A 25137-nucleotide genomic window follows, 5' to 3' on the forward strand; every position below is an offset into this window, starting at 1 on the left:
GCTTCTACCCAACTATGGCCTAATTTTGTGAAATCTCTGCATTGCTCCCATGCAAAATGAGAAAACCCAAAGGCTAAGATTAACTACTCACAGCTAAAAACGTAGAGTGGCTATTTTTTAAATTGATCCACTGATGCTTGGAAAGAATCATAGGATATAATTTATTTTCATTCAGGGTATTTTATTAAGTCAGAATAGGCTATGAGTCATGCATTTATAACTAAAATATTAAATACGTAAACTGTCTAACCTATTTATTCAATTTACTTGCAAATATTAATAGTGTTTAAATCACTCTTAACACAGACATGCTTCACACATACCAGACATAACTTACTCACTCTAATGTGTTTACACAGCTGTAAAATTCCCAAATTAACCATCAATCAGGAAAAGTAAAAATATTACTATGAGAATAAGAACATGAGATTTAAGCTGCTGTAAAAAAATTACAAAGGACTTCCTACAACGTGACTTTAGATGGGATCAAATTTGTTGTTGATTTTTTTAAGTAATTCTGTTTTAACATCTTCCTAAACATAATAGTTTCACTAATTCAGCAAAGTAATTGGTCAGCTCATTATCTCTTCCACAGTTGTTCTTAAATTTCAAAATGCCAAGGTGGAAAATAATTACTTACACATGTAAGCAAACTTAATATTGTGACCTTAATATTGTAACCTTCAATTTGAAAGTCTCCCTTTTTTCCTAAGGGAAATAGTCCATTTAAACTCAACTACCTGGGTTTTAGTAAGTCTATGCTAGTTTAAATTTAGATTTAATAATAACAAAATGCTGTAGAATCTCAAATAACAACTATTTCTGTTTATAGACAAAGATGGATTGAAAAACCATGAATTGTGACAAAATTATATTTATGAACAATAGCTATGAAGATATTAGCCATTTGGCTTTTCATCTTTTGGAAAATTTCTCGTAAAACTCAAAAAAAGAAAAACTAGCTGTCTTTGCATTTTTCATAAAATAAAGCACATGCTATTTTGATTTAAGCTGCTTTGGAAGTAAGTTGTGAAATATATGAATTTTGCCAAGGGCATAGAAGGCAATTCAGGCAAAAGCAATTGTGTTAACTTCTAACTCAGAATAAATTTGACTTTCTAAGCACTGAAAGTTAGGTCATAATGGGTTTTTAAAAATCTACACTTGTTTAATTATGACGATTGAGCTTTTATGCTAAAATATGTTTATCATAATCAAAATACACTTGATTCACTTTTATTTAATACACTTTTATTCACTTAAATGACTTAGGGTCAAGAAAGTTGTTTAATAAAATCTTGTTGCAGTTTTACTCACTTTGAAAGAAAATTTTCCTTTGTTTCTTTTTATGTTTTATAGTCTTATTATAAAAATAATATAATTTGAAATAAATGTTTCAAAGGAAATAGCTAACAAACTCGACCTCTAGCTATCCTTAATATTACATATTTTTATGGAGATTTGGGGCAAATATACTTATATTTGGATATAACAGCTACATGCTAACTCTAAACTTTCACAAAATACTTTTTCTTCTGATTTCCTCTAGTAAATCTAAAATTCTCATCAGAATCTTTTAACTCTCTCAAATGGGGAAGAGAGGTAATGTTTATCATAAGTTTTTTTGTGTCATACTCTCTGGGAGGCACAGATACATGCTTTTTAATCCTATTTTACAGATAATGAAGCCAAGCCTCAGACACACCCACTCAATAAATAATAAAACTAGAACCCAAGCAAAATCTGTTCAATATCAAAGCCTTTGTGCAATAGAGTAATGCTTTGGGGGCTATCTTACCCTTGACAGTCTTATAATTCTATTAAGGGATCTTAGTTTCTGTTTTAAAAAGCAGAAGTTTACAAAATAAAACCAGAAAACTGTACCTTGTTTACACTTTGTTAATTGGAAGAGTTCACGATCTTAATAAGGAGACAATGAGCTTTCTTTTCTCAACAATACATAATACAAATAGAGGTTGCAGGATCTAGCCAACACGAAGGTTATGCTTTCAAACAAGTCTAGGCACAATACTTTTTTTTCCTCTGTTATTTGAGAGTAAATTTTCTATACACATTGTCCTTCTAGGCATCATGTTTTCTCATTAGTGAACAGAAGTAGAGACCAATTACGTTATAATGGAAGCCACAGAGAAAAATAGGTGTCCTAACAGTTGTAACATTAAATTTGTATTTTCATAAGCAATTTCTTCATGTCTAAGCTATGCACAGAGAACCAAAATGAAAGAGCACTTGTCTTGGAAAGAGGACCACTATGCCAAGTTCTTGCTCCATCATTTACTAGCAGGGTGATCTTTCACAAATCATCTAATCTGCATCTAAATGCAGAAAAATGAACTCAGTGATTCCCAAACTTTGCTGCACGTCAGAATCACCTGCAGAGTTGTTTAGATACCCCAGCCCCCAGGTCCCTCTCCATATGGATTAAATCGGGATGTTCAGGTAAAGGAGCCAGGCCCCATAGTTTTTAAGGATCTTCAGGTGATTCCTTGGCCCAGCAAGGTTTGGGAGCCACTGAACTAACACTTTCACAGAGCTGATTTTAAGATGGGAAAAAAAAAAAATGGAGGGGCTTTGTATATTATGTAATACTTTACAGAGTGATATAAAAAACTAAAGAAAAATTTATCCCCAAACTAACTACAGTGCTACAAAAAGAAATATATTAATTCAGGGAGCTTGATCTTTGGTTTAGATTTTTAGTTCAGTAATCATAAAGAAACTTTACATAATCAGCTTTTCTTTTTCTTTTGCCAGAGTTGCAGAAAGTTTTTTTTCTTTTTCTTTTAAGCTGTCTTAATATTATTTTAACCTCATTTTTTCTTACCCTTTTCCTTCTCTATGTAAAATTAAGAAAAGTTTCATCTACATTGTTCCCTTCAAAAATATCTAACACCACACTTTTATTATGTGTTTATAATAGCTAGGGAAAGTATTAAAACAATGTGCAAAAAAGAAATCTGAACAGTCAGAAAGAAAATAACTTGTCCATAGTTACTTAGTTCAATCTACTGCTTACTTAAAAAGAGCAAAAAAATTACATATTCCAGATATTTTGTTCCAATATACAGCCATAATAATTCTATTTGGAAACAAAGACCTATTCACGATGTCTTTCTTAGCTAGATTTTGTTCATTGCCTGATGACATATTATTTCTCTGCTATATTTTAAATCAATATATCAGATTCAACCAGTTTTTATACAGTATTTATTTCCTATTAATGTCAATTTCCATAACCTTCTATTTAATTAAACTTAACCAAAAGGATCATCTGTAATTAGAGTGCAAATAACATGGTACCTAATTAGAAAGCACCCTCCATGTTTTGTTTTTAATAGAGGAATTAATGCATCCATTCACAACAAAATCCTCCAATTAAACTCAATTTGTAAGCTATCGCAAATGCAGTCCGCCATCTGACAGTGAGTGATTTTGCCTTGGGATCTTTTACCTTGGTGGGCTTGGTAGTGTCCATGCTCTCTTTGAATTTCTCCTGCACAGTTTCTGCAAGTTGACAGAGCAAGGCACCATTATCCAACTTCTCCATAAAAGTCTCTGCCGTAATTTCCTTCCCTGCAATAACAAAAAGAAGTCTTATAAAAGCACAGTCATTCCCCAACCCAAATGTGACATCCATGCCAACATATTTGATGCAGTTTTAATCACCAAAATTCCATTTACTGCTGAGTTACATATCTGGGATAAGAGATCACTGAAAAAAAAAAAAATGGCTTCTTTGGAATTTTGTTTTCCTTTGGTCTCAATTTGATCTCTTTATGAGCCCAATTCTTTTATCTCCTCATATCTAGGAAAGGAAAGTGAAGTCATTCAGTTGTGTCCAACTCTTTGTGACTCCATGGACCGTAGCCTATCAGGCTCCTCCATCCATGGGATTCTTCAGGCAAGAATACTGGAGTGGGTTGCCATTTCCTTCTCCAGGGGATCTTCCCAACCCAAGGAACGAACCCATGTCTCCCTCACTGCAGGCAGATTATTTACCCTCTGAGCCACCAGGGAAAACCCCTCATATCTAGAAAAACACTGAAATCCTTCACAGTAGCCACTGTTTCTCATGACTAGCAAAAAGTTTCATGAGACTAGCAGAAACCTTCTGGAAAAATATGTACTTGATTGCATGTATTTCCCTTTCACCAAAATCACATATGTACTGACCTTTCCTCCCTGCCTCTTCAGAGCAGTCTCTCAGAGCTATCTGAGGTGCTGTCTTCTCGGCCGCAGTCCTCATTTTGCCCCACATAAAACTTAACTCACGACTCTCACTTTGTCCATTTTTTTAAGTCGACACAATAATACAGGTAAAGTTAATGCAAGTAATAAACTCTCTATAAGAAATCACTATCCCTCTAACCATTCCTCCCCTTTCTGACCCAGTGCCTAAAGTATGGAATTATCAAGTTCATATCCCTGCTTTTTTGCCTCTCCTTATAAACATCCATAGCTTCAATTACCAGTCTTATGAACATAATTCACAGTTTTCCATCTCTGACATTTCAATGGGTAAAAGTTATTTTCCTTCTTTTTTACATGCTCCCAAAGTATATTTTCTTTCTTCTGTTTTTTTTTCACTTTGTAAAAGCCTTATTGGGATATGATTCACATATCTTACAACTCACACATTCAAAGTACATGCTAAGTCATTTCAGTCGTGTCCAACTCTGTGCGACCCCATGGACGGCAGCCCACCAGGCTTCCCCGTCCCTGGGATTCTCCAGGCAAGAACACTGGAGTGGGTTGCCATTTCCTTCTCCAATGCATGAAAGTGAAAAGTGAAAGTGAAGTCGCTCAGTCGTGTCCAACTCTTAGCGACCCATGGACTGCAGCCCACCAGGCTCCTCCGTCCATGGGATTTTCCAAGCAAGAGTACTGGAGTGGGGTGCCATTGCCTTCTCTGTCAAAGTACATAATTCAATGAATTTGAATATATTCACAGAATTGTACAATTATCATCACAGTCAATGTTAGTACATTTTTGTCAACCCCCCAAAGAAACTGTCTTCTTTATCTCTCCTGATTGCTTCATCCCCTCAGCTCTATAAAACCATTAATCTCTTCCTTAAATGTTCCTCAAAACTCCCTTCCCAAAGCGCTTTCCTTTTCCTAGTTTTGTAATTCTCAGAATACAAGTTTCCTTCTGTTTCTAGAACCATAATCTTAATAAAAAATTTATAATCTGATACCTAAACTCTATCAACAAGAGCAATGACTAGTCTTCAAGTCCTCAACTTCTGTCTCCAGAACATATAATCACCACCAAAGTTGATATTGCTAAACACAATCCTCACTGAGTCAATCTTCATCTTTGTGGCATAGTCCCTTATCTTCTCTTCTACCTAAAAGATAAAACATATACTCTGTAATCCAGTATACTAAGTCTTCTCATATGTTGCTAGTCTACCTTTCTATTTGAACTGCCTTATACCTCGCTCCTGGTCTGCACCCTGCCTTCCCAGGTCCATTAGCAGACCTTGCCATTTCCACTCTGATGCCTTTGTTCTAGGCATGGCCTCTGCCTGCAACACCCCCTTATCTTTTATCTGCCTAGCCAAATTCTACTTTTAATCAGAAATACAGAGAGATTCTCTGAGCACACAATTGATTGCCTTTCTATATGTTCATACTTATGAGTATCACTCAGTCTGACACTCATCAAACTTCCTTTATGGCTGATATGCTTTGCATAAAGTTCCTGTCATCATCAGTACATTAAAAACCTTTAGAGGTATATATATCCTAGAGAGGTAAGCAGAATGTTACTTACATAGAATGTACCTAGTAAATTTGTTCAGTGGGCATGTGAATTAACAAATGAAGAAACAAACTCTTGTAAAACTCTGAGAAAATGTTGGGTATTATTTTTGTGAAAAGTAGTTAAGGCATTTGCATCAGTTCTAATGAGGTGGATGAAACTGGAGCCTATTATACAGAGTGAAGTAAGCCAGAAGGAAAAACACCAATACAGTATAATAACGCATATATATGGAATTTAGAAAGATGGTAACAATAACCCTGTGTACGAGACAGCAAAAGAGACACTGATGTATAGAACAGTCTTATGGACTCTATGGGAGAGGGAGAGGGTGGGAAGATTTGGGAGAATGGCATTGAAACATGTAAAATATCATGTATGAAACGAGATGCCAGTCCAGGTTTGATGCACGATACTGGATGCTTGGGGCTAGTGCACTGGGACGACCCAGAGGGATGGTGTGGGGAGGGAGGAGGGAGGAGGGTTCAGGATGGGGAACACATGTATACCTGTGGCGGATTCATTTTGATATTTGGCAAAACTAATACAATTATATAAAGTTTAAAAATAAAATAAAATTAAAAAAAAAAGAAAAGTAGTTAAGGCAAAAAAATAAAAAGGAGGTATTTTAAAGTTTTACACAGAGAGTCATAAGATTACATTTTATCTTGAGAAAAATGTATGTAGTTCAATTCTGCAAACACTTAAATATAAACCAACTGGAACAAGAGATAAACTACTGGCTTAAAGTTAAACTCACAATATCTAATTCATTTGGTCTTTAAGAAACATCTGTTTTAAATGATTTTTTTTATAGTTTGGGGGGGAAGGGCAGGTGAAAGAGGAAAAAGAATTACTTTTTTTATGTTCTTTTTTCCCTACTGGATAGTTCACATTTAGCCCTCAGTTAGGATAATGATTTCTGCAGGTGGCAAAACATCAGTAGCTCTAAGTACTCACCACAGAGATAGTCTATACAGAACTATTACTACTTCAAAATTGTATGCAGTTCAACTCAATTCAGGAATTAAAGTAGCAGTCTCAAGATACAAAAAGCCAGCATAACAGAATTTTTACTATATATTCACCATATTGGATTGCATTTTCTAACAATAATAAGAAAGTTATTTTACAAACAAGCATAAAAAATAAATATTAGAAATATTTTTTTAATATGTCAAGGTAAAGAAGGTAAACTTTACCTAAACTTAAAGATTCTATTATAATGTTAAGTGACAAGGGTACGTAAATTTAAAAGAACTTCTAAGTCATAAAAAGAAAAATGACATTCATTAAAAAGTCATTAGCAATTTACCAAAAGGTATGACTTTTATTTTTTCTGAATTATACCTGAAAAAATTTTTGTTATCCTGCTTTTCATGAATATTTGAGGAATTTTACATTGAACATCTGTACCTAATGAAAAATATATTAGGTGCCAGCTTTCAATTCTGTATATTTTATAGCTCCAAAAGGTGGGACTTTTTCTTTTGGCTAAAGCAGACACTATTACATACTTCATGGCTGAAATGTATGACTCAAATGAAGGAAAAGTGCAAGCAGAGAATTTTTTTAAACCTTCACATATAACATATTTTCCATCCAACAATTAAGAATCATAAAATATATACTTTAAATATAGTATATAATTTTAAGAAATCAACTATAATCCTTATATGGGATGATATATTATCATACTTTCTGCATTAATATCACCAAAAATATATTAAAAACAGAATATAAAGTTGATTGAATTTAATCACAACAAATCCAACAGAATAGACTATGAATTACTAATTAAATTTCTCAAGGGAACTCTATACAAAGGTAAATCTCTGTCACACAGAACCAGATCTTTAATATAAATTGTGTAGCTGGCTTGAGACATTAGATGATGCATGCTAGAAATAGTAGGATTCTAGTATCATAGACTTATTTCTTCCCCAATCCTATTTTTCCTTTTTTTTTTTTTTTTTTTGCATAATTAGGGAAAGAAGGGGTAATGAATAGATACAATTAAATGATGGTGGCGTACCAGCCCACACTGGGTTGTCTATATTATTGGCTTGAAGGTTAACCCAAAATAGCCAAGTCTAGAAGAAATATGTTTACTTTCTGGGTTCATAATTCTGGACTTTGATCTTCACACCATCAGTTCAGTCATGACCAGTGCCAGTAGACAGAGATCAGGGAGGTTGGTTAAATATTGTGATCAGTCACTTCCTCTTAAACTATGAGGGCACAATGATATGAGATAATCATCGACTGAAATATTTTGTCAGGTAAGTAAAATCAGCACACATACTTGTACATACAAGTGTATTTCTCCCAGAAATGTGTGCTAGCCATCATTTCCATAAAGATTATCACCTTTATCTTTTATTTGGCTAGGAAATAATGTTTTCCTCCTAGTAAGTTAGCAGTTTCCTAAAATATGACAGCATCTAATAATGATATTTAACATTTGAGTTCTCACTATATGTCAAGCACTTTACATGAATTCATGTTTTTAATCTCACAAAACCGCAGGGCGTTTATATTGTATCCATTTTACAGATGATGAAATTGATGTATTTAGATTAAATAACTTGCTTAAGCTCACACAGTGAATCTGGCTCTTTAACCCAAAAAGTCTAGTTATAGAGTCTACGTTCTTAACCACCATGCTTGGTTAGTGTTAGCTAAATATACAAATGACTATTTCCTATAATAGTGCATTCAATGCAGTTGTCTTTTTCTTTGTAGAAAACTTCACAGAATCTTTCTCTCTAGAAACTCCCTCAGAAAAAAAACAAGACAGAATGGGGTTGAAGATAGTGGTGCCGAGAAATGAACAGCAGTCCACCTTTCAGATTGGTGAATGATGGAGAATACCATTTAGGCATGCTCTGATATGGAAGGGCTTTTTATGTGGCGCTAGTGGTAAAGAACCCACTGGCTACTGCAGGGCGGACATGAGAGATGCAGGTTCCATCTCGAGTTGGGTAGATCCCCTGGAGTAGGAAATAGCAACCCTGCAGTATTCTTGACTAGAGAATGCTATGGACAGAGAAGCCTGATAGGCTACAGTTCACAGGCTCACAAAGAGTCAGACATGACTGAAGCAACTTAACACAAACACACGCGTGCCCTGATACGTAGCCTGATTCACTGCACAAGAAAACCGGTATATTTTATCTTAAGGGTGATCCAGATATGATCAAATTCTACTCCAGTCTCCACTACACCTCTCAATCATGGTCTACTTATCCAATTAGAGGACTCAAAGCAACTTGTCTGCTATCAACTCAAATTAGTGTCTTGAGACTGAAATGTAAAGGTTGTAAGATAGGAAATGATGGATTATACCCAGAAACCCCAGATCAGCACCTGCTCCACACAGATTCAGAGTCTACCCCTCATTTGTATCAAGAAAAGACAGAGTCGCTTCCACTGGAAAAGTTGGGTGAAAAGAATTAGGGAGTAACTGCTCTGAAAGGTGTCAACTTGTGAACATAAACTTGATTCTTTAAACTTCTGAACTAGCATAAGATACCACCTTTCCTAAGGAATTTTTATTGACTACATCAAGAATATGAGCTCTCTGCAGGATAAGTACTTAGTAAAATGGTTTTACGAAAAAAGAAAAGAGAGCTGTTCCTACCTTGTTAGACAGCAGCAACTCCACTAAATAGGTGCTTAACTTTTTAATGCTAAAAATGGGATTTTTAGAAATAACTGAAAAAATAAAAATATTAAAATAGGTTGGCCAAAAAGTTCACTCAGGTTTTTCCATAAGATGGTACAGAAAAACACAAACAAACTTGTTGGCCAACCCAGTATATCGATCACAGTAAGCATATAACAACTGAATTTTCTTTTATGTGCATCTAGGAAAGTCTAAGAAAGGGGAAATCACTCTAACATCAACTGTCATAATGCATTTCTAATTATAAGTAAAATCAATTTAGCTTAGCTTGATTTGTCATATACCTTTTGATTTACTCAAAGTCCCTGCATATATCCAAACATATACACCTATACTCTAACAAATTAAAATCCTTAAGAACAATATCAATTTCTGTGATGTTTAACACCTACAAATCTTTTTTCAAAAGTATACTCCCATGTGATTCATGTGGTATTATTAAATAATTGAAGATAAAGGTAGACCATCATTTTCAAATGATTAAAGAAATACAAATTAAATAAACAATTTGAGAACTTTTATGTTAGTATATGGAGAAGGCAATGGCAACCCACTCCAGCACTCTTGCCTGGAAAACCCCAGGGATGGCGGAGCCTGGTAGGCTGCCGTCTATGGGGTCGCACAGAGTTGGACATGACTGAAGAGACATAGCAGCAGCAGCAGCATGTTGCTATATTTAGTTCAAAGTTAAGTCAACAACAGTCTTCAGGAGACCATCAACAATGATGTGTGCGTGCATGCTCAGTCACTTCAGTTATGTCCTATTCACAGCCCGCCAGGCTCCTCTGTCCACGGGATTTTCTGGCAGGAATACTGGAGTGGGTCGCCATGCCCTCCTCAAGGGCATCTTCCCCACCCAGGGATCAAACCCGTGCCTCCTGCGTCTCCTGCATTGCAGGCAGATTCTTTACCACTGAGTCACCAGGGAAGCCTAAGCCCCCAAATCATGAAATACATAGAATGTGTCTCATCTATTTAAATGATAAGTAGTTGCTATAATCTGGGACTATTAATTTAATAACATACTGCTTACTCAAAGTGACAAGTCTTTCCCCAAGGTTTATTTGTATAATCATTTGACGTTCAAATATGTCTGAAGGACATAATTAACAAATCATGAACAAAAATAACAAAAACAGAAAGCCTAAAATAAAGTCAAATGTGTATATTTAATATATAGCAAGGGATAATGGTCAGATAAATGTTTAAGAGGCAAGATTCTTTTGCTTCAGGTTTATTTTGCTGTCTTTTCTAAATATTGGTCATAAAACTCCACAGTGCCAGCTATTAGAAACCATACTTGGACTACAAAGATATAGGAGCAGTCAGTAAATATCACCTGGTGATTTTCTCATGAATCAGACTGGTATGCTACCCTATAAACAACTCCTAACTATTATGACAATTTATTCACCTTCACTATTTATCATAAGACAGGTTTATATCATAATATAAAAATTTTAGTCTGCCATTGCTATATGTGCGTGCTTAGTTCTGTCTGACTCTTTGCTACCCCATGGACTGTAGCCCACTAGGCTCCTCTCTTCATGAAATTTTCCAGGCAAGAATACTAGAGTGGGTTGCCATTTCCTGCTCCAGGGGATCTTCCCAACCCAGGGATCAAACCTGTGTCTCCTGCATTGGCAGGCAGATTCTTTTACCACTGCACCACCAGGGAAGTCCAAATTTTAGTCTAAAAATTAGCTATTGCAAATTTGCTATTGTTACTTTATGGCATAAATTTTAATATTGGTCTATGAATCAGTGAGGGGAAGGCAATGGCATCCCACTCCAGTACTCTTGCCTGGGAAATCCCATGGACAGAGGGGCCTGGTAGGCTGCAGTCCATGGGGTCGCTAAGAGTCGAACACAACTAAGCGACTTCACTTACACTTTTCACTTTCATGCATTGGAGAAGGAAATGGCAACCCACTCCAGTGTTCTTGCCTGGAGAATCCCAGGGACAGACGAGCCTGGTGGGCTTCCGTCTATGGGGTCGCACAGAGTCGGACACGACTGAAGCGACTTAGCAGCAGCAGCAGCATGAATCAGTGAAACAACTTTCTTCTCTATCAAATAATTTTTATCCACCCAAAAACCTGAACGCAAAATGAGTGTTCTTTAAGAAGTTCCATCTTTTAAATGGACACTTGATATGTAGGAACAAAAAATATGAATTCAGAATATCATTAATATTTATTGAAATACATAGAAGAAAAAAAGTTACAGTTTAGTCAAGTATTACTAAAAAGAAAGAAGAAATTTTTCTACAAGTAAGGTCCAAACTACAATGGTAAAATCTTATTAAAAGCTTTAATTTAGTATGCAAATTTCTACCTCACCAAAAAATTCAAATGCTTTATTGGGAGATCAGATGAATTTTGAAACTACTTTCAACCTTCTGTCTCTAGGCTTCAACCAACTATCCCTAACCTTCAAGAAGATAAAAATTAAAAATTGAAAGAAGGTTGTATAATAAAGTTTGCAAATATTTCTGGGGTGACAAAATGACTAGTAAAAATTATCTTAAAATTTGCTTTAATGGCTCCCTTCTAAAATATATGAATGTTAATTGTATCTATCATGTGTAATAAAAACATATCATAGCCATATATTTTTCTCCCTTCCTTATTATCACCATTCTAGAACATAATGTATTTTATTACCTCTGAATGCTTTATCATTTTAAATAATCTCAAGCTATTGGTCTACTTTCCAGATTACCATGAGGATATTTACTTAAAATTTATTATTTTCTACTCTTATAAATTCAAGTTAACAGAAGGTGGTACTTGGAGATTAAGATTTTTTTTTTCTGAGAAAATTTCACAAGCTATTGGTTGCATTTGTGTTACCAACAATTAATATTGAAAACATTAGCCTTCTTATTCTTTAAAAGAATGATATTCATTTATGTAAATTGGTTTCTCCTTGTTTGTGCCTATTGATGATTTTAAACTGGGTCTTAAGAGATGGATTTCTTGGAAACTTAGACTTTTGGAACTGGAATGGACATTAGAGATCGTCTGCTCCAATCCCTTCATTTTATGGTTGGGGACACTGAGCCCAGAAAAGATAGCTGAGTGACTTTGGGCAAGTTTCCTACCCAGTGCCAGAGCCAGAACCAGAAGCCAGGTCTCCTGACTCCCAGTCAGAAGCCAGGTCTCCTGACTTTTAGTCCAAGGATATTTCCATTACACATACACTGACTCTCTATTCTTCGAGGCTGTCTTGGGCTGCTCACACTGATCAAGCTACTTTGTAAATGATCACATTCACCAAATAAAATGCTTCTGATGAAAAATCATGGGACTTTGAAACATACCTGTGTAATCAGGCTATACTCTAATTAATCATGATTTCTCCCTGCCTAGAACATTTCAGGGACTCCTCATAGATCGTGCAATAAATTATAAGCTCCTCAACCTGGTCTTCAAAGCAGCACATGCTCTAGGTCCAACAAATCTCATATATCTCCCTGCCCCTCTCCTTTAATCTATGCTGTTGACACAAGCTTTCATTCTGTTCTTACAACACACCAAACTCCTTCCTATCCAACACATACCTTTCTCTCTATCCAGGCTCTTTCCCATGATTTGTCTGCTTAGCTATTAATTAGTCTTTAGATCTCAGTTTCCAATATGTGAAGCAAAAGTCACTCAGTCATGTCTGACTCTTTGCAACTCCCTGGACTGTAGCCTGCCAGGCTCCCCTGTCCATGGGGATTCTCCAGGCAAGAACACTGGAGTGGGTAGCCATTCCCTTCTCCAGGGGATCTTCCCAACCCAGGGACTGAACTCAGGTCTCTGGCATTGCAGGCAGATTCTTTACTGTCTGAGCCAACAGGGAAGGCCCTTAAAAAGGATTTCCCCCAAGCCCTTGTTTATTTGCCTCACTCCCACCTCCTTGTTTTTACATTCTTATTACAATCTATATCTTATACAGTTTATAGCAAATCCAATTAATTATTCATTGTCACTTATTTAATATTAATTTCATATTCAATCTACTCCAAGCTCTATAAGAACAGAGAATCTGCCTATTCCTAATCACCACTCCACACTCTAGTACTCAGAAGACTGTGCTGCAATACAATAAACACAAAAGCTAGTATTCACCATAGTTAGCTGGTTACTATATGTCAGACCTTGTTCTAAAATGGATGATCTCAGTTGACTCTACAACAATCCTCCTGAGGTTGGTACTAGTTCAGTTCAGTTCAGTCGCTCAGTCGTGTCCAACTCTTTGCGACCCCATGAATCGCAGCATGCCAGGCCTCCCTGTCCATCACCAACTCCCAAAGTTCACTCAGACTCACGTCCATCAAGTCAGTGATGCCATTCAGCCATCTCATCCTCTGTCACCCCCTTCTCCTCCTGCCCCCAATCCTTCCCAGCATCAGAGTCTTTTCCGATACTAGTATTACACTTATTTAACAGATGACAAAACCCAAGCACATTCAGATACTTACTTGATATCACAAATCTAGCAAGTGATGGAAATGAGATTTGAATTCAAGCATTCTGATTCCAGAGTCCATTTTATTCAAATAATACATTATGCTGCTGCATACTCAAATATTTGTTGAATAAATGAATAAACTTACTCACCAAATCAAATTAATTGTATCACTAGACTGAATAAATGGAATAACACCACCACACATAGAGTTTATGTCAGGCGCTATTCTAAGCAGTGTACATATTTTAATTATTTAATCTCACTGCAACCCTACTCTCATTACCACTTCATAAATGAGGAAACTGAAGCACAGAGATTAAATAACTTGCCCAAGATTGTAATGCTAGTAATTGGCAGATCTGGGGTTCAAACACATGCAGTTTATGCCAAGTCTGTGCCTTACTGTATACACTGCCATGCTTGTGAGAGCCCATATCTGAAAACAGCTTGAAGTCAATAAAATGCTAATAAAACAATAATCAGTGAACACACAAAAGAGGGAGGAAACCCATCTGTTTAAGTTAAACTGAGTTCCTCTGTATAATGGAGATAAATGCTTTTCCCTTGAATAAATGAAAGATGGCCCTTCCTTCTGGTGGATACAGTTCCATAGCACAGTGAAGGTTATTTCTGGGGCGTGATGGACGTTAAGGATGCCTTCTACATTTCTCCTCTCACCCCTTAATTAGGCTTCCTCACAAAAGATACCACCTGCATTTATATATGTGGTAGCTCTGGTTAGATGACATAAAACTGTTGAAAACGTGAAGAAAAAGGAAACTCTAGGATAAAGGCTTAAAAAATGAAAAGCAACATAAAAATCCAGGGCCATGGTGAGCAAAAACAAAAATCTTGCTAAAGTGTGCTCAAACCTCACAAAACCTTGTTAAATTTCAGATCCGCAGGGCGCTCTTCTCTTCAACTCTTTCATTTCAGTGGCTAAAAAGTGAGAACAACAACATTTACCTTGAAGGAATCCTTTCAATAATAAGATCATGTTGGTGAAATCTTTTCTGTGAATGATAAAGCACCATGCGAATCCTATGTATATTCAATATTCAAATCTTATATTTTATGAACTCTATAAGGACCCTTTTTTCAGGGCTTAAATCAATTTTGGCCTCTGCGAAAAATTACTAGTGAAATAGTATTGTTTTATATGATGATCCTTTAACTGTATGATTCTACTTTGCACATGGTTGAAATTATATTCTATGACTATGCCAGCACAGTAGAAACAAAACAAACAAAAAAAAAGAGGCAGCCTTAGCAGGAAGCAATATTTTTCTCAAAGACAGTCCTTTTGGAAAAGTATTTAAAAATAAAAGTGCAATGAAAAGAAAAATTTTAGGTCAAGGTTGGATGACTCCAGTCAGCTCATTTGGACAAAGGAGAGGAGTCATTGTTCCAGAGTCTGGGTTTTCAGCAGTTTTAGAGAGTTGGACATGACTTAGCAACTAAACAACAGAAGATGTATTATAAAATGAGAGCAAAGAAACCAAGTTTTAGAAGCCAGATTTCACAGACTGTGGCTCTTGTGCAGTGTCGAAAGAATAGGCCAAACTGGCCAGTTGCATGAAAGAAAAGTAAAAATAAATCAGATCAGCAAGCGTGTAGGTAAAATAAGCAATTTGACCACATAGTTCCACAATCCAATACATTATATTGGAATAACTAAGCACAGTTAATGTAAGAGACATTGGGAAATTCATTTAAATTTTCCACATGCTTCAGGTATCCCAGATGCGAAATGAAACTGATGAAAGTTTTTCTTTCTAAGGTGCTGTCACATGCTTAGGAGAAGGATATTACAGGAGCAGGGGGAATAAACTTGTTATCTTTGCTGACAAAACGAGGTCTTATAACCTTACCTAACAGATTGGTTAACCACAAGGCCAGATCTTCTTTCATCGGCAGCAAATTAGCTTCATGTCTGCTGGCCAGCCACTGGCTATACTGATGCATATCAGAAAGGCCAGGTCCACTGCGTACCTTTGGGCTCAGAGCAGTGCACATTATTTATCCACTTGTAATACCTGTTTTGGAAACAAAAGAGCAATTGCTTTTTATACAGACTTCTCTTGTTAAAACCTTGCTAAAAATGGCACAGTAAGGAACAGGATCTGCAGACTTTTGGATGACAAGTCAGGTTATTAATTATTAACCCCCAGGAAACAACCGTTTGCTCTATCAGTACTGGCCCTTGTCAGTTTTGACCAACTATTTGGTCAGAAACAGCAGCAATCAAAGGTCAAATAGAAAAATCAAACAGTAAGCTCTATGCTTGTAGAAAACATCACATCTGGAAAAAAGTCAGTTTTGAAAGCAAGAAATTCCATTAAAATTTTGGTATCCAAATTGTAAACCTCCATTGTTTGGGTTAATTTTTGAAGCCATAAATTTCCACAGAATTTTAGGACTGAATACTAGCAATGACAGTATTTAGAAAATTTCTTATCGACATATGATCACTACTCTTCAAACTATTACCTATGAGATTAAGCATAGCACTTGGTTCTTTACAGATGGCCAAGTGATCATGTACTTACACTTTAAAAGAGTTGGGTGGGACACAGGAGAGCTTGCACTTTTTAAAAATTTTTTAATTGAAGAATAATTGCTTTACAGTGCTGTGTTAATTTCTGCGGCAAAAACAACATGAATCTGCTATAAGTATGCATATATAGTTAATGGAAACAAAACCCAAAGAGGAATGGTGACTCAACCGAAATCATAGGGTTAGATCATGGCAGAGTCAGCTTTGAACTTGGGTCTTCATACTGTAAGACCATTACTGTTTTCAGAATGACACATTTTATAATAGTGTCATCAAGTACCCATATTATAATTCAGGAATTACACCTTAATTCTAATAACTATCATCACAGGTTTTCTTTTGTCTTACTTTGTACCTTCCCACTTCGTAAGTTTTGCATACCAGGGTTTATTTGTAATCATCTTTAGCATAAAAGTAATTACATATATCTACACAACAAGAAATAAATTCACTCACCTATGAGTAACACAGTCCTCAAAGTGGGTTGCAGGGGGGAAAAATGTATGAATATATAGTTGGCCTCGAATGTAACACTACATTCATTTTTTGCGTTATTTATAGGACCTAAGACTGTAGATATAATAATGGGGCAGTAAAGTAATAAACTCATAAGTTTAACTATGTGTTTAACTCCATTCTATATGCAAATAGTGCCTATAAAATAACAAAATGTATTATGACTGAATAAAAGGAAAATGTTTGCAACTGGCAAAAAGTAAGATTTATATGCTATAATAGGGTTTTCAGCTATATTTATTACTAATGGTACTTTAAGTTTACTGGTATAAGTTGTTTATAGCCTTGTTGGTTTTAAAATTTGAAACCTTACATAGCATTCTTTTCCAATTAATCTCAAACGCTTCTCAGCCTAGGTTAATTTTTGTCTTTTAAAGACAGCTTTAAAAAAAAATTAGACATTGGTATTCACAAAAATGTAAAATGTGATGGTCTTCCAAACATTTTGCTGCATACCTAAAAAGTGCCATCAGTATATAATTTAAAAGCACAATTTCATTTCCAAACAAATTATGCTTTGATTTCTTTTTTTGTACAAAAAGAATTACTATAAATTTTCTTTGAAAATATCTTCTGTAAATCTCTAAAGTGGTAACTAGTGAAAATGTGCAATATTTTATCATCCCTTGCCCTATTCTATTAAATTGTCATTACAGGTGCCAGGATATTGCAATTGTCTATTTTCTTTTGCAATTTATCATGAGATTATTCATATAAAGTCCTAAAAGTTTTCTCCAAAACCTGTGACTAAACCAGAAGCCTAAAATATTTTTGCCCTGGTTCTTTAAAAAATAGGTCCAAGACCAGTAAAACAAAACACCTCCCAGTAGGTGTGTAGGATCCCTACAAGCTAAGCTAGCCTCAGAAACAAGCATTTTAATAACACATTTAAGCCCATGATTCATACATTTAAATAACTAATTGAAATCTTAAAAGGGTTACCTCTAAAATGCCTTTCTTCTCAAGACACAATCTCTCCCACTACTCTCCTGAAAGTGAGAAGTGGGAGTTCAGTAACTTTACCTACATGCTATTATGGGCTCTGCAACTTCCATTGAAGCATCAGAGTCCTATTCTGCTTTGTAAAAGCAAGAAGACACCTCAAATTCTTAAGCTCATTGTCCAGCAGAGAATTCATCAAGGGATAGTTTACAGTAAGCCTAATGGCATGTAACAGCTTCAATGAGCCAGAGGGACACAATCTGTCCCCTCAATACTTCTAAACAGTGAAGGTTTATTTTCCTTGACAGTGGCACATTTATTTCTCATGCAGTCTGTCCCATATTTTGCCAGAAATGTAATTCAAACTATCTTTTAATATTTACAGGTGATTATTAAGTCAAAACAATAATTCAGCAATGCTTGTTATACTGCTTTGTGTATAATCAAAATTATATTTAAAAAACGAAAAAAAAAAAAAAAAAAAAACAGAATCATATTTTCCCAGGTGACAAAGGTGGAGAAAAGTTTAGTGGGCAATTGGCATATGATAGAAGTTAAACGATTAAACATATGCCAAATATGTAGAAATCTAAAGTCACTCATATATAGGGACTCTTGTTTAAGGAACTCTTCTTGTTTAAGTCCCTTTTGAAAAAAACTTAGGATTTTCATCCAAATTCTTCTGATCCTTTTTTCACATTTTAAAACACCGTCAAACTTGGCTTGACTCTACGGTTTAGCTGTGAGTCACTACTTGGTGGTCTTGGATTTAAATGAGGCTGAGATATGAACAGGAAAGATGGGCATGGGCCCAACTAGCAGGACCAAAATTTGGACTGTGAAAGAATTACCCATGGTGAAGCAGTTTCCAAATGAAAGGATTAAATTGGGGTGAGCAAAGGTCAAATAAATTTAAATTATCCAGATAAAAAGATCACTACAGGATTATAAATGTTTTATAATTTTCAACAAATGTTTAATCCATCTGAATGAGTTGAATTAGCTCACAAAGAACAGATTACAAGGGAAATGTCACTTCTGATCTTTTGAATATATTCAAAAGTATGTGAAAACCACTAGAGATGCCAAGGGGTAGCTTTTAAAGATAGGAAATGAAATGATGAACAATACACTGACTTGAAAAAAAAAAAATAGGTTTTGAAGAAAGAAAACACTTTCTTCTAGAACATATCTAAATACTGGAAGATGTTACTGTTAAAATTTCTATAATCTAAATATTTTAAAACTTGATAAGTAACTTTGGTAATACAAAGCAAAATCTATGCTTTGAAAAAAAGGAGTAAGGATTCAAAAGCTTCTTCTATGGCTTCTCCAAACTTTATGGGTCTATCGAAAAATGGATAAATCAACCCTCAGGATTCGGAATTCAGAAAAATAAAGGGAAAAACATGCAGAAATTTAATACAAAATTCTTCAAAGAATGTGTGTGTGTGTATTTTTTTTCTTTCTTTCCATAGACGTGATTCTGGAATAATCATTATGAATATGATGAGACTTGAACTAGCCCAGGGGGAAGAAGAAAAAATTAATGACTCCGTAAGTAAAATATCACATGTTTGAAGACTTGGTTTAGTCTGTTGTTTCAGAATCCCAGCTGAAGACATCAGTTTTGACTCTGAAGAAAAGTTACCTAGACTTTTTTGCCACCTAGAGCTGTTCTTTGATTATAATCAAAATGGTTTCTGATCTATCTCTAGTCTTTGTTGATGTTATTTTAAAAAATCACATTATTGCATGGAAAATAAATTGGAAAGAAAGAAAAATAAGAACAAAGTGAAACACATACCCCTACTGTCTGATATTTAATTCTGTTAAGAAGCCTTATTAACAGAATATTAGAGCTGGAATCAGAAGTTGTGAAGTCAAATACTAGCTGTACCACCTTGCTATTTAGTAGTTGTTCTATTCTAGCCCTGTGACTTTGTCTCTTTGTACTTGAGTTCTCCAGTATGTACATTGGAGGCTAACACCTCACATACACTTGTGAAAATGAAATATTTGTGTCAGTATTTGGCATATATTTTATATTCAACAAATACTTGCTAAATTGAAATCATCACCATAGGAAAGACGCCAAAATAAAGCTTCCATTGACTTATTTTTGAAAGAAAAGAAATTTTGTAACAAAATAGGGATACTTTGTAGAACTCTAAATCACTAAGAAAAGACAAAGGATAAGGGGGAGAAATGAAAACTGATAAAAGTATTGATGAAGAATTCCTGGCAGTCCCAGTGGTTAGCACTCTGCACTTTCACTACTGAGGGGCGGGTTCAATCCCTGGTCAGGGAACTAAGATTTTGGAAAAGGAATGGTATAGCCAAAAAAAAAAGATAAAGTATTGGTGAAATAAAACCATAAATAATTGAAAATCCCAACTTTTCTTCATATTGAGAGGTATGAAGACCCCAAGATGATGAATGAAATGTTGAGCTCCAAGATGGGTAATTTACATGTGTTTTTGACAGCAAATTTTGGTAACATATTACACTTCACTTTAGCAGCAAAGACTTATAAGCCATTAAGATCGAGGAATGCCGTATCTTTTAAATTAAATGTGACAGATGTCACCCCCGCCAACACACACACACACACAGATGCCTCACTGTGGCCATTTAAAACAGAGTGCTAATGAACCCACAGTCAAGGGTCCTATCACTACAGGCCACCTTTGTTCTCATTTAGAGCATTGACCTCACTTTTATCTAGTCAGTTTTGTGTGCTATAGGAGTAAAGCATGAAGAAAACAAATTTAATAGGCCAATTTCTTTTAAAATGAAAATTAAATAAATAAAAACACCTTAAGTCAAACACCCTTCAAAATTCCCAACGTAGAAAATGCTCTCTTTCAAGTTAGACTCAAAAAATTAACAACCAAGGATGGCTCTAGATGGCTCTTTCATCATTCTGAGTTCTTTACATCTATGGGATTCATTTTGGCTGACCAATAATAGCTCTACAAAGCTATATATTCTCAACCAATGTCAGGAATGCAAAATTTTACAGAGAATAAAAGTCCAAAATTTAACCAGGAAGGTAATTTTAGATCTTGTAAATGGACCTTTGCTTCTGGCTAAGGGGAGTGAGCAACTTGTCTGAAATTGAAAAGTGCCAAGCATAAAGGCAAAATGATACTAGTTACTACTTTTCCTAATTACGTAATGAAATCTTTAAACTCAAATGGGTCTTAGACTTACCAGCCAAATTCATGGTAATTAAAAGGGACTGTAGGCTTAAGATGTTTTGGCCGAAGTAACAAGTCTATTTAGTCACAGTCATTAAAGGTATCCTATCCAAGCCCTCCTGCTAGGATATGCTAACACTCAAAGAATGCTAACTCTCTTTCAGGAGTCTCTTTCTTACCGTTCAGCCCCATGATGATTTGCCTTTAACCAAATGATGGTACACCTGCAATAATAATTCCTTCTCAAATCATAACCAAAAAATTAAGACTGAGTGGGAATTAATTTCTTGTATTTTCTTGGCATAAAAGATATTTAAAGCTTTGCTGTTTTTTTAAATTCTACTAAACCATTCTTTCAAACAATTTAGCTCGTTCTTGGACTCCTACCAGATAAATTTCAGACTTTATTTGAATAGAAAGCCATCTGAAAGTCATTAATCAATTAGGATATTTAAGGACTTACATCCAAATTCATCTAAGTTGAACTTTAATTCATAAAAAGATGTTGTATGTGTACGTATGTGTGTGTGTGCACTGTTTGCAATAAAAAAAGATTTCTGTTTTCCATAACTATAATGTAGTTGAGAGTTAGCAGAGTTCTACATTCTGTTGAATATATATGTACTCTCATGTAAGGGGAGAGCGTACGTAAAAACTCAACTGACTTGACTCTGAAAAGATTTAGGACAGAAACATTACACAAGCATCTTACTCTTTTTGCCAAGAGATATTTTCTACCTTTCTCCAGTTCTTTTCTCTAGTCAGAAAACACTGAGTGGAAAATCTTGATAGCTGTCTAGCAGAAATTAAAGGAAACAGCAGGATCTCTGTACCACCATATCAAAACCACAAAGATAACAAAATAACCTTACCATAGGCTCCAGTTTTAACTCCCCCTGCAAACAAATTTGTTAGAATCTCATTGTTTGACTTCAACCAAGGTAACTTTGGCCTTCCTAAAATTATGCATAACATACTTAAATAGAAGAGCTGACATTGTGCCATAACTGCAAGTTTAACTAAGATTTCCTACCAACATACTAGGAAACTCAGTGGCAATCACATAACTTTTTGTACCAGATTAAAGTGTGTCTTGTAAATTTATTTCCCAGCAAAGTACAGCCCACATCACAAAGTATGGTGGTTAGGGCTAAAATGAAGAACTAAACCCCAAGTTTAGCAGCACACAAGCTGAAATGCAAGCTTTCAGAGCCCACTCAGGGAGCTTATGCAAAGCCTGCAGTGTGCATTGCAAAGGCTGCCTGTCCCATGCCTCAGATGTCTGTCCCTTACCTTGTCTTAGGCACTGAGAACCAGGATGCCCATGTTGGAGAGGACCACCACAGTCACCACCTCCTCCTCCTCCACAGTTAGGGGGGAGCATTCCTTGAGAAGGAACTCATTGATCAATTTCAAAGACAGGCTGGGCAAACCAGATTCCAGCTGGAGTTAATCAGTGTCCACACTGCTAAGAGGCTGGGAGAGAAAGGCAGTGAGCAGATGGGATGGTTCTCAGCCTGGCCTCTGTGAATCTCAGGGGATAGGTGGGGAGGGAAGGTGGACTTCCTCTGCCTGGCTGGCACCTCCGACCTGTCTGAGCCTTTATTTAACACTAGGCAGCCTAATGGGTGTTCCTGTACACATGCAGATCTTATTTCCTGGGCAAAGATCTCCCAGAGTTGATCTGGCTTTGCTGAAGAGGGATCTTGGGGAGAGGAAGGAGATGACAAGAGAGATAGTAAAGTTTTGCAAACACTTGACTGTAAGAGGATGAAGATGCAGGGGCTGAGAGGATGAAGATGAAAAGGGTGGTAGGGAGGAAAAGCTTTGATTTCCAAAGAGTTTAATGGACAACCACTCCTCTTCCCTAACCCTATTATACCATAAGGTAGAAAACAGAATCTGTTAACCTCTGCTTTTGTTTCCTCTATACGACAGTAGAAATGTCTGGGCTAGGCTGTGTGTGTGTGTGTGTGTGTGTGTAGTCGCTCAGTCGCGACCGACTCTTGGCGACCCCATGGACTGTAGCCCTCCAAGCTCCTCTGTCTATGAGGATTCTCCAGTCAATACTGGAGTGGGTTGCCCTGCCCTCCTGCAAGGGATCTTCCCAACCCAGGGATCGAACCCAGGTCTCCCGCATTGCAGGCCGATGCCTTGCCATCTGATCCCCCAGGGAAGTCCCTGGGCTACGCTAATGGCAGTTTATTCGGCGTATAGAATTTAATCTTGCCAGGATAGTTAATGCTTCCAAAGCCAAGCTGGCTCTTCGGCTCCCCGAACAATTCCAGATTCCAAAACCTTGCTCTTTGGATCCAAAAATCTCCCCAAAGGAGGTTGATTCATAGGCTAACCTAGCGTTTGTTTATCCATGTAATAAAAGCTCAACTCTGTCAAATTCATCAATGGGACACAGCATCACCCCAAATCACGCGTGTCTCATTGTTTCCTCCCAACCCGTCCTCCCTCCCGGACTCAAGTAAAACACTCAGGATCAATCCACTAAGACCATCCCCCCTCCGCCCTCCTCTCCTCCATGAGAGACAACGCTGAGCAAGCAGACAAGGACCCTTCTGCAAGACTGCATAAGTGTGCATTTACGATCGTGCTAATTAGAAGTCCCTACTTCGGTAGCTGGTTGGCTGAGCCGCCCCCAGCGGGGGCTTCTCTAGGCGGCGGTCGCTGGGACTCCTCCACAATAGGGATGAGGAACACATGGTTGCTTCCGGGGAGTCAGAGGGTCCCCCGCTGTAGTGATCACCCACCCAGAGCCAGAGCCCGTCCCGCAGTCCGCAGCACGCCACCCTTCCCACCCGCGTCCCCGAGGTTATTTGCCAGGACGCCCCCACCACCCCCGCCGTCCCCCGGGCTGGGATGCAGAGTGCGCACACCGCGGCGGCAAGAGGGTGGCGGCGGCGGCGTCTGCGAGCGGGGCCCGCCCGCCTGCTCACCCCACGTCCGGAGCTGGGCTGCTGGCGGCGCTCAGCGGCGCCGGGGCTGCGGGCTGGGCTGGCGCGGCGTCTCGGGGCCGGCCCCCTCCCTGCGCGCGTGCTGCTGCAGCAGCTCTCCGCACCCAAGCAGCCCGGCGGCGGCGGCGGCGGCAGCTCCAGCCGCACGGCCCCTCTTCATACTTCTCTGATGGCTCCTCTCGGTGCTGTTTGGGAAAACGATTTTTACCCCCGCCCCGCTGCCAGAAACAGATTTCCTACATTTCATCAGTCCACGCAGACCGAGCGGAAGTCAAATGCTTACTTTTTCTGGTGGACAGCAAACGCAGTTGACACTGATTTACCCTTCAAACGGGGAGAGATTGTATTACAAGCCCTTGGCAGCAATTCCGAGGTTGGGGCCAAGCTCCAGCCCCCTCCAGGTCCCCCAAACACTAACCTAAGAGAGAAGGGGGCGGGAGAGGCGGGGGTGTGGGGGGGGCGGGTGGAGATCATATTTAACTCAGGGTTTTTCACAGAGTCAATGGCTTTAGCACAATATTAAAATTGGGTGTTGGAAAAGTTTTGCTTTCCTGGCCAGTGATTTTTGCAGACTCGGAGACATGAGCTTTCCAGTAACTTCGGCCACTCTTCGTTCCAAATTGAACAGTTTGATTTCTTACAATTCCCTTTAAATATCAGATTGTATAAGAGGCTGTTATTCATGGCCGCTGTTTTCGCTTTACACAAGGAAATACAATTCCACCTTTCCTTCTCTCAGTCTGGGCTCAGCATTACGTTGAATGTCACAGACAATTTTCTCCAACTGTTGTTTATTAGGGCACTATTCTGAGATGAAAAGTCTTCCTGTGAAGCAGACAGACAGACGTGCAACTGTCTGTCTCCTTCACCTCTAGTAGGCATGTGACCTCTTGAACTCAGGGTCCTAATTCCCTCCGGTTAGTTACTCCTTTCCATGGAATGTTGTTGAAAAGGATCACTTTTTGTTGTTGTTATTGTTCATCTGTTCATCAGTTTCACAAGCATCTCCATCCAAG

At 37.3% G+C, this 25137-nt stretch overlaps 1 protein-coding gene across 6 annotated transcripts in view; it reads right to left on the reverse strand.

Annotated features, from left to right (window-relative positions):
- GAS2 (growth arrest specific 2) overlaps positions 1-25137 on the reverse strand; it is a 180492-nt gene that overhangs the window by 123758 nt on the left and 31597 nt on the right. For 2 of the 6 annotated variants that reach the window (XM_070782424.1, XM_070782423.1), the window contains exons 2-3: positions 15809-15973; positions 3473-3594 (exon numbers count right to left, since the gene is read on the reverse strand). In XM_070782424.1, the coding sequence (XP_070638525.1) occupies positions 3473-3594; positions 15809-15953 (267 nt within the window). In that variant the 5' untranslated portion in view covers positions 15954-15973. Of the gene's footprint in view, positions 1-3472; positions 3595-15808; positions 22419-22448; positions 23926-24103; positions 24454-25137 lie in introns of those variants that run through there. The other 4 variants (XM_019955280.2, XM_019955281.2, XM_070782425.1 and 1 more) reach the window with 4 other exon arrangements.

The sequence above is a fragment of the Bos indicus genome, chromosome 29 (genome assembly GCF_029378745.1).
Source record: "Bos indicus isolate NIAB-ARS_2022 breed Sahiwal x Tharparkar chromosome 29, NIAB-ARS_B.indTharparkar_mat_pri_1.0, whole genome shotgun sequence".
In the NCBI taxonomy this organism is placed as follows: Eukaryota; Metazoa; Chordata; class Mammalia; order Artiodactyla; family Bovidae; genus Bos; species Bos indicus.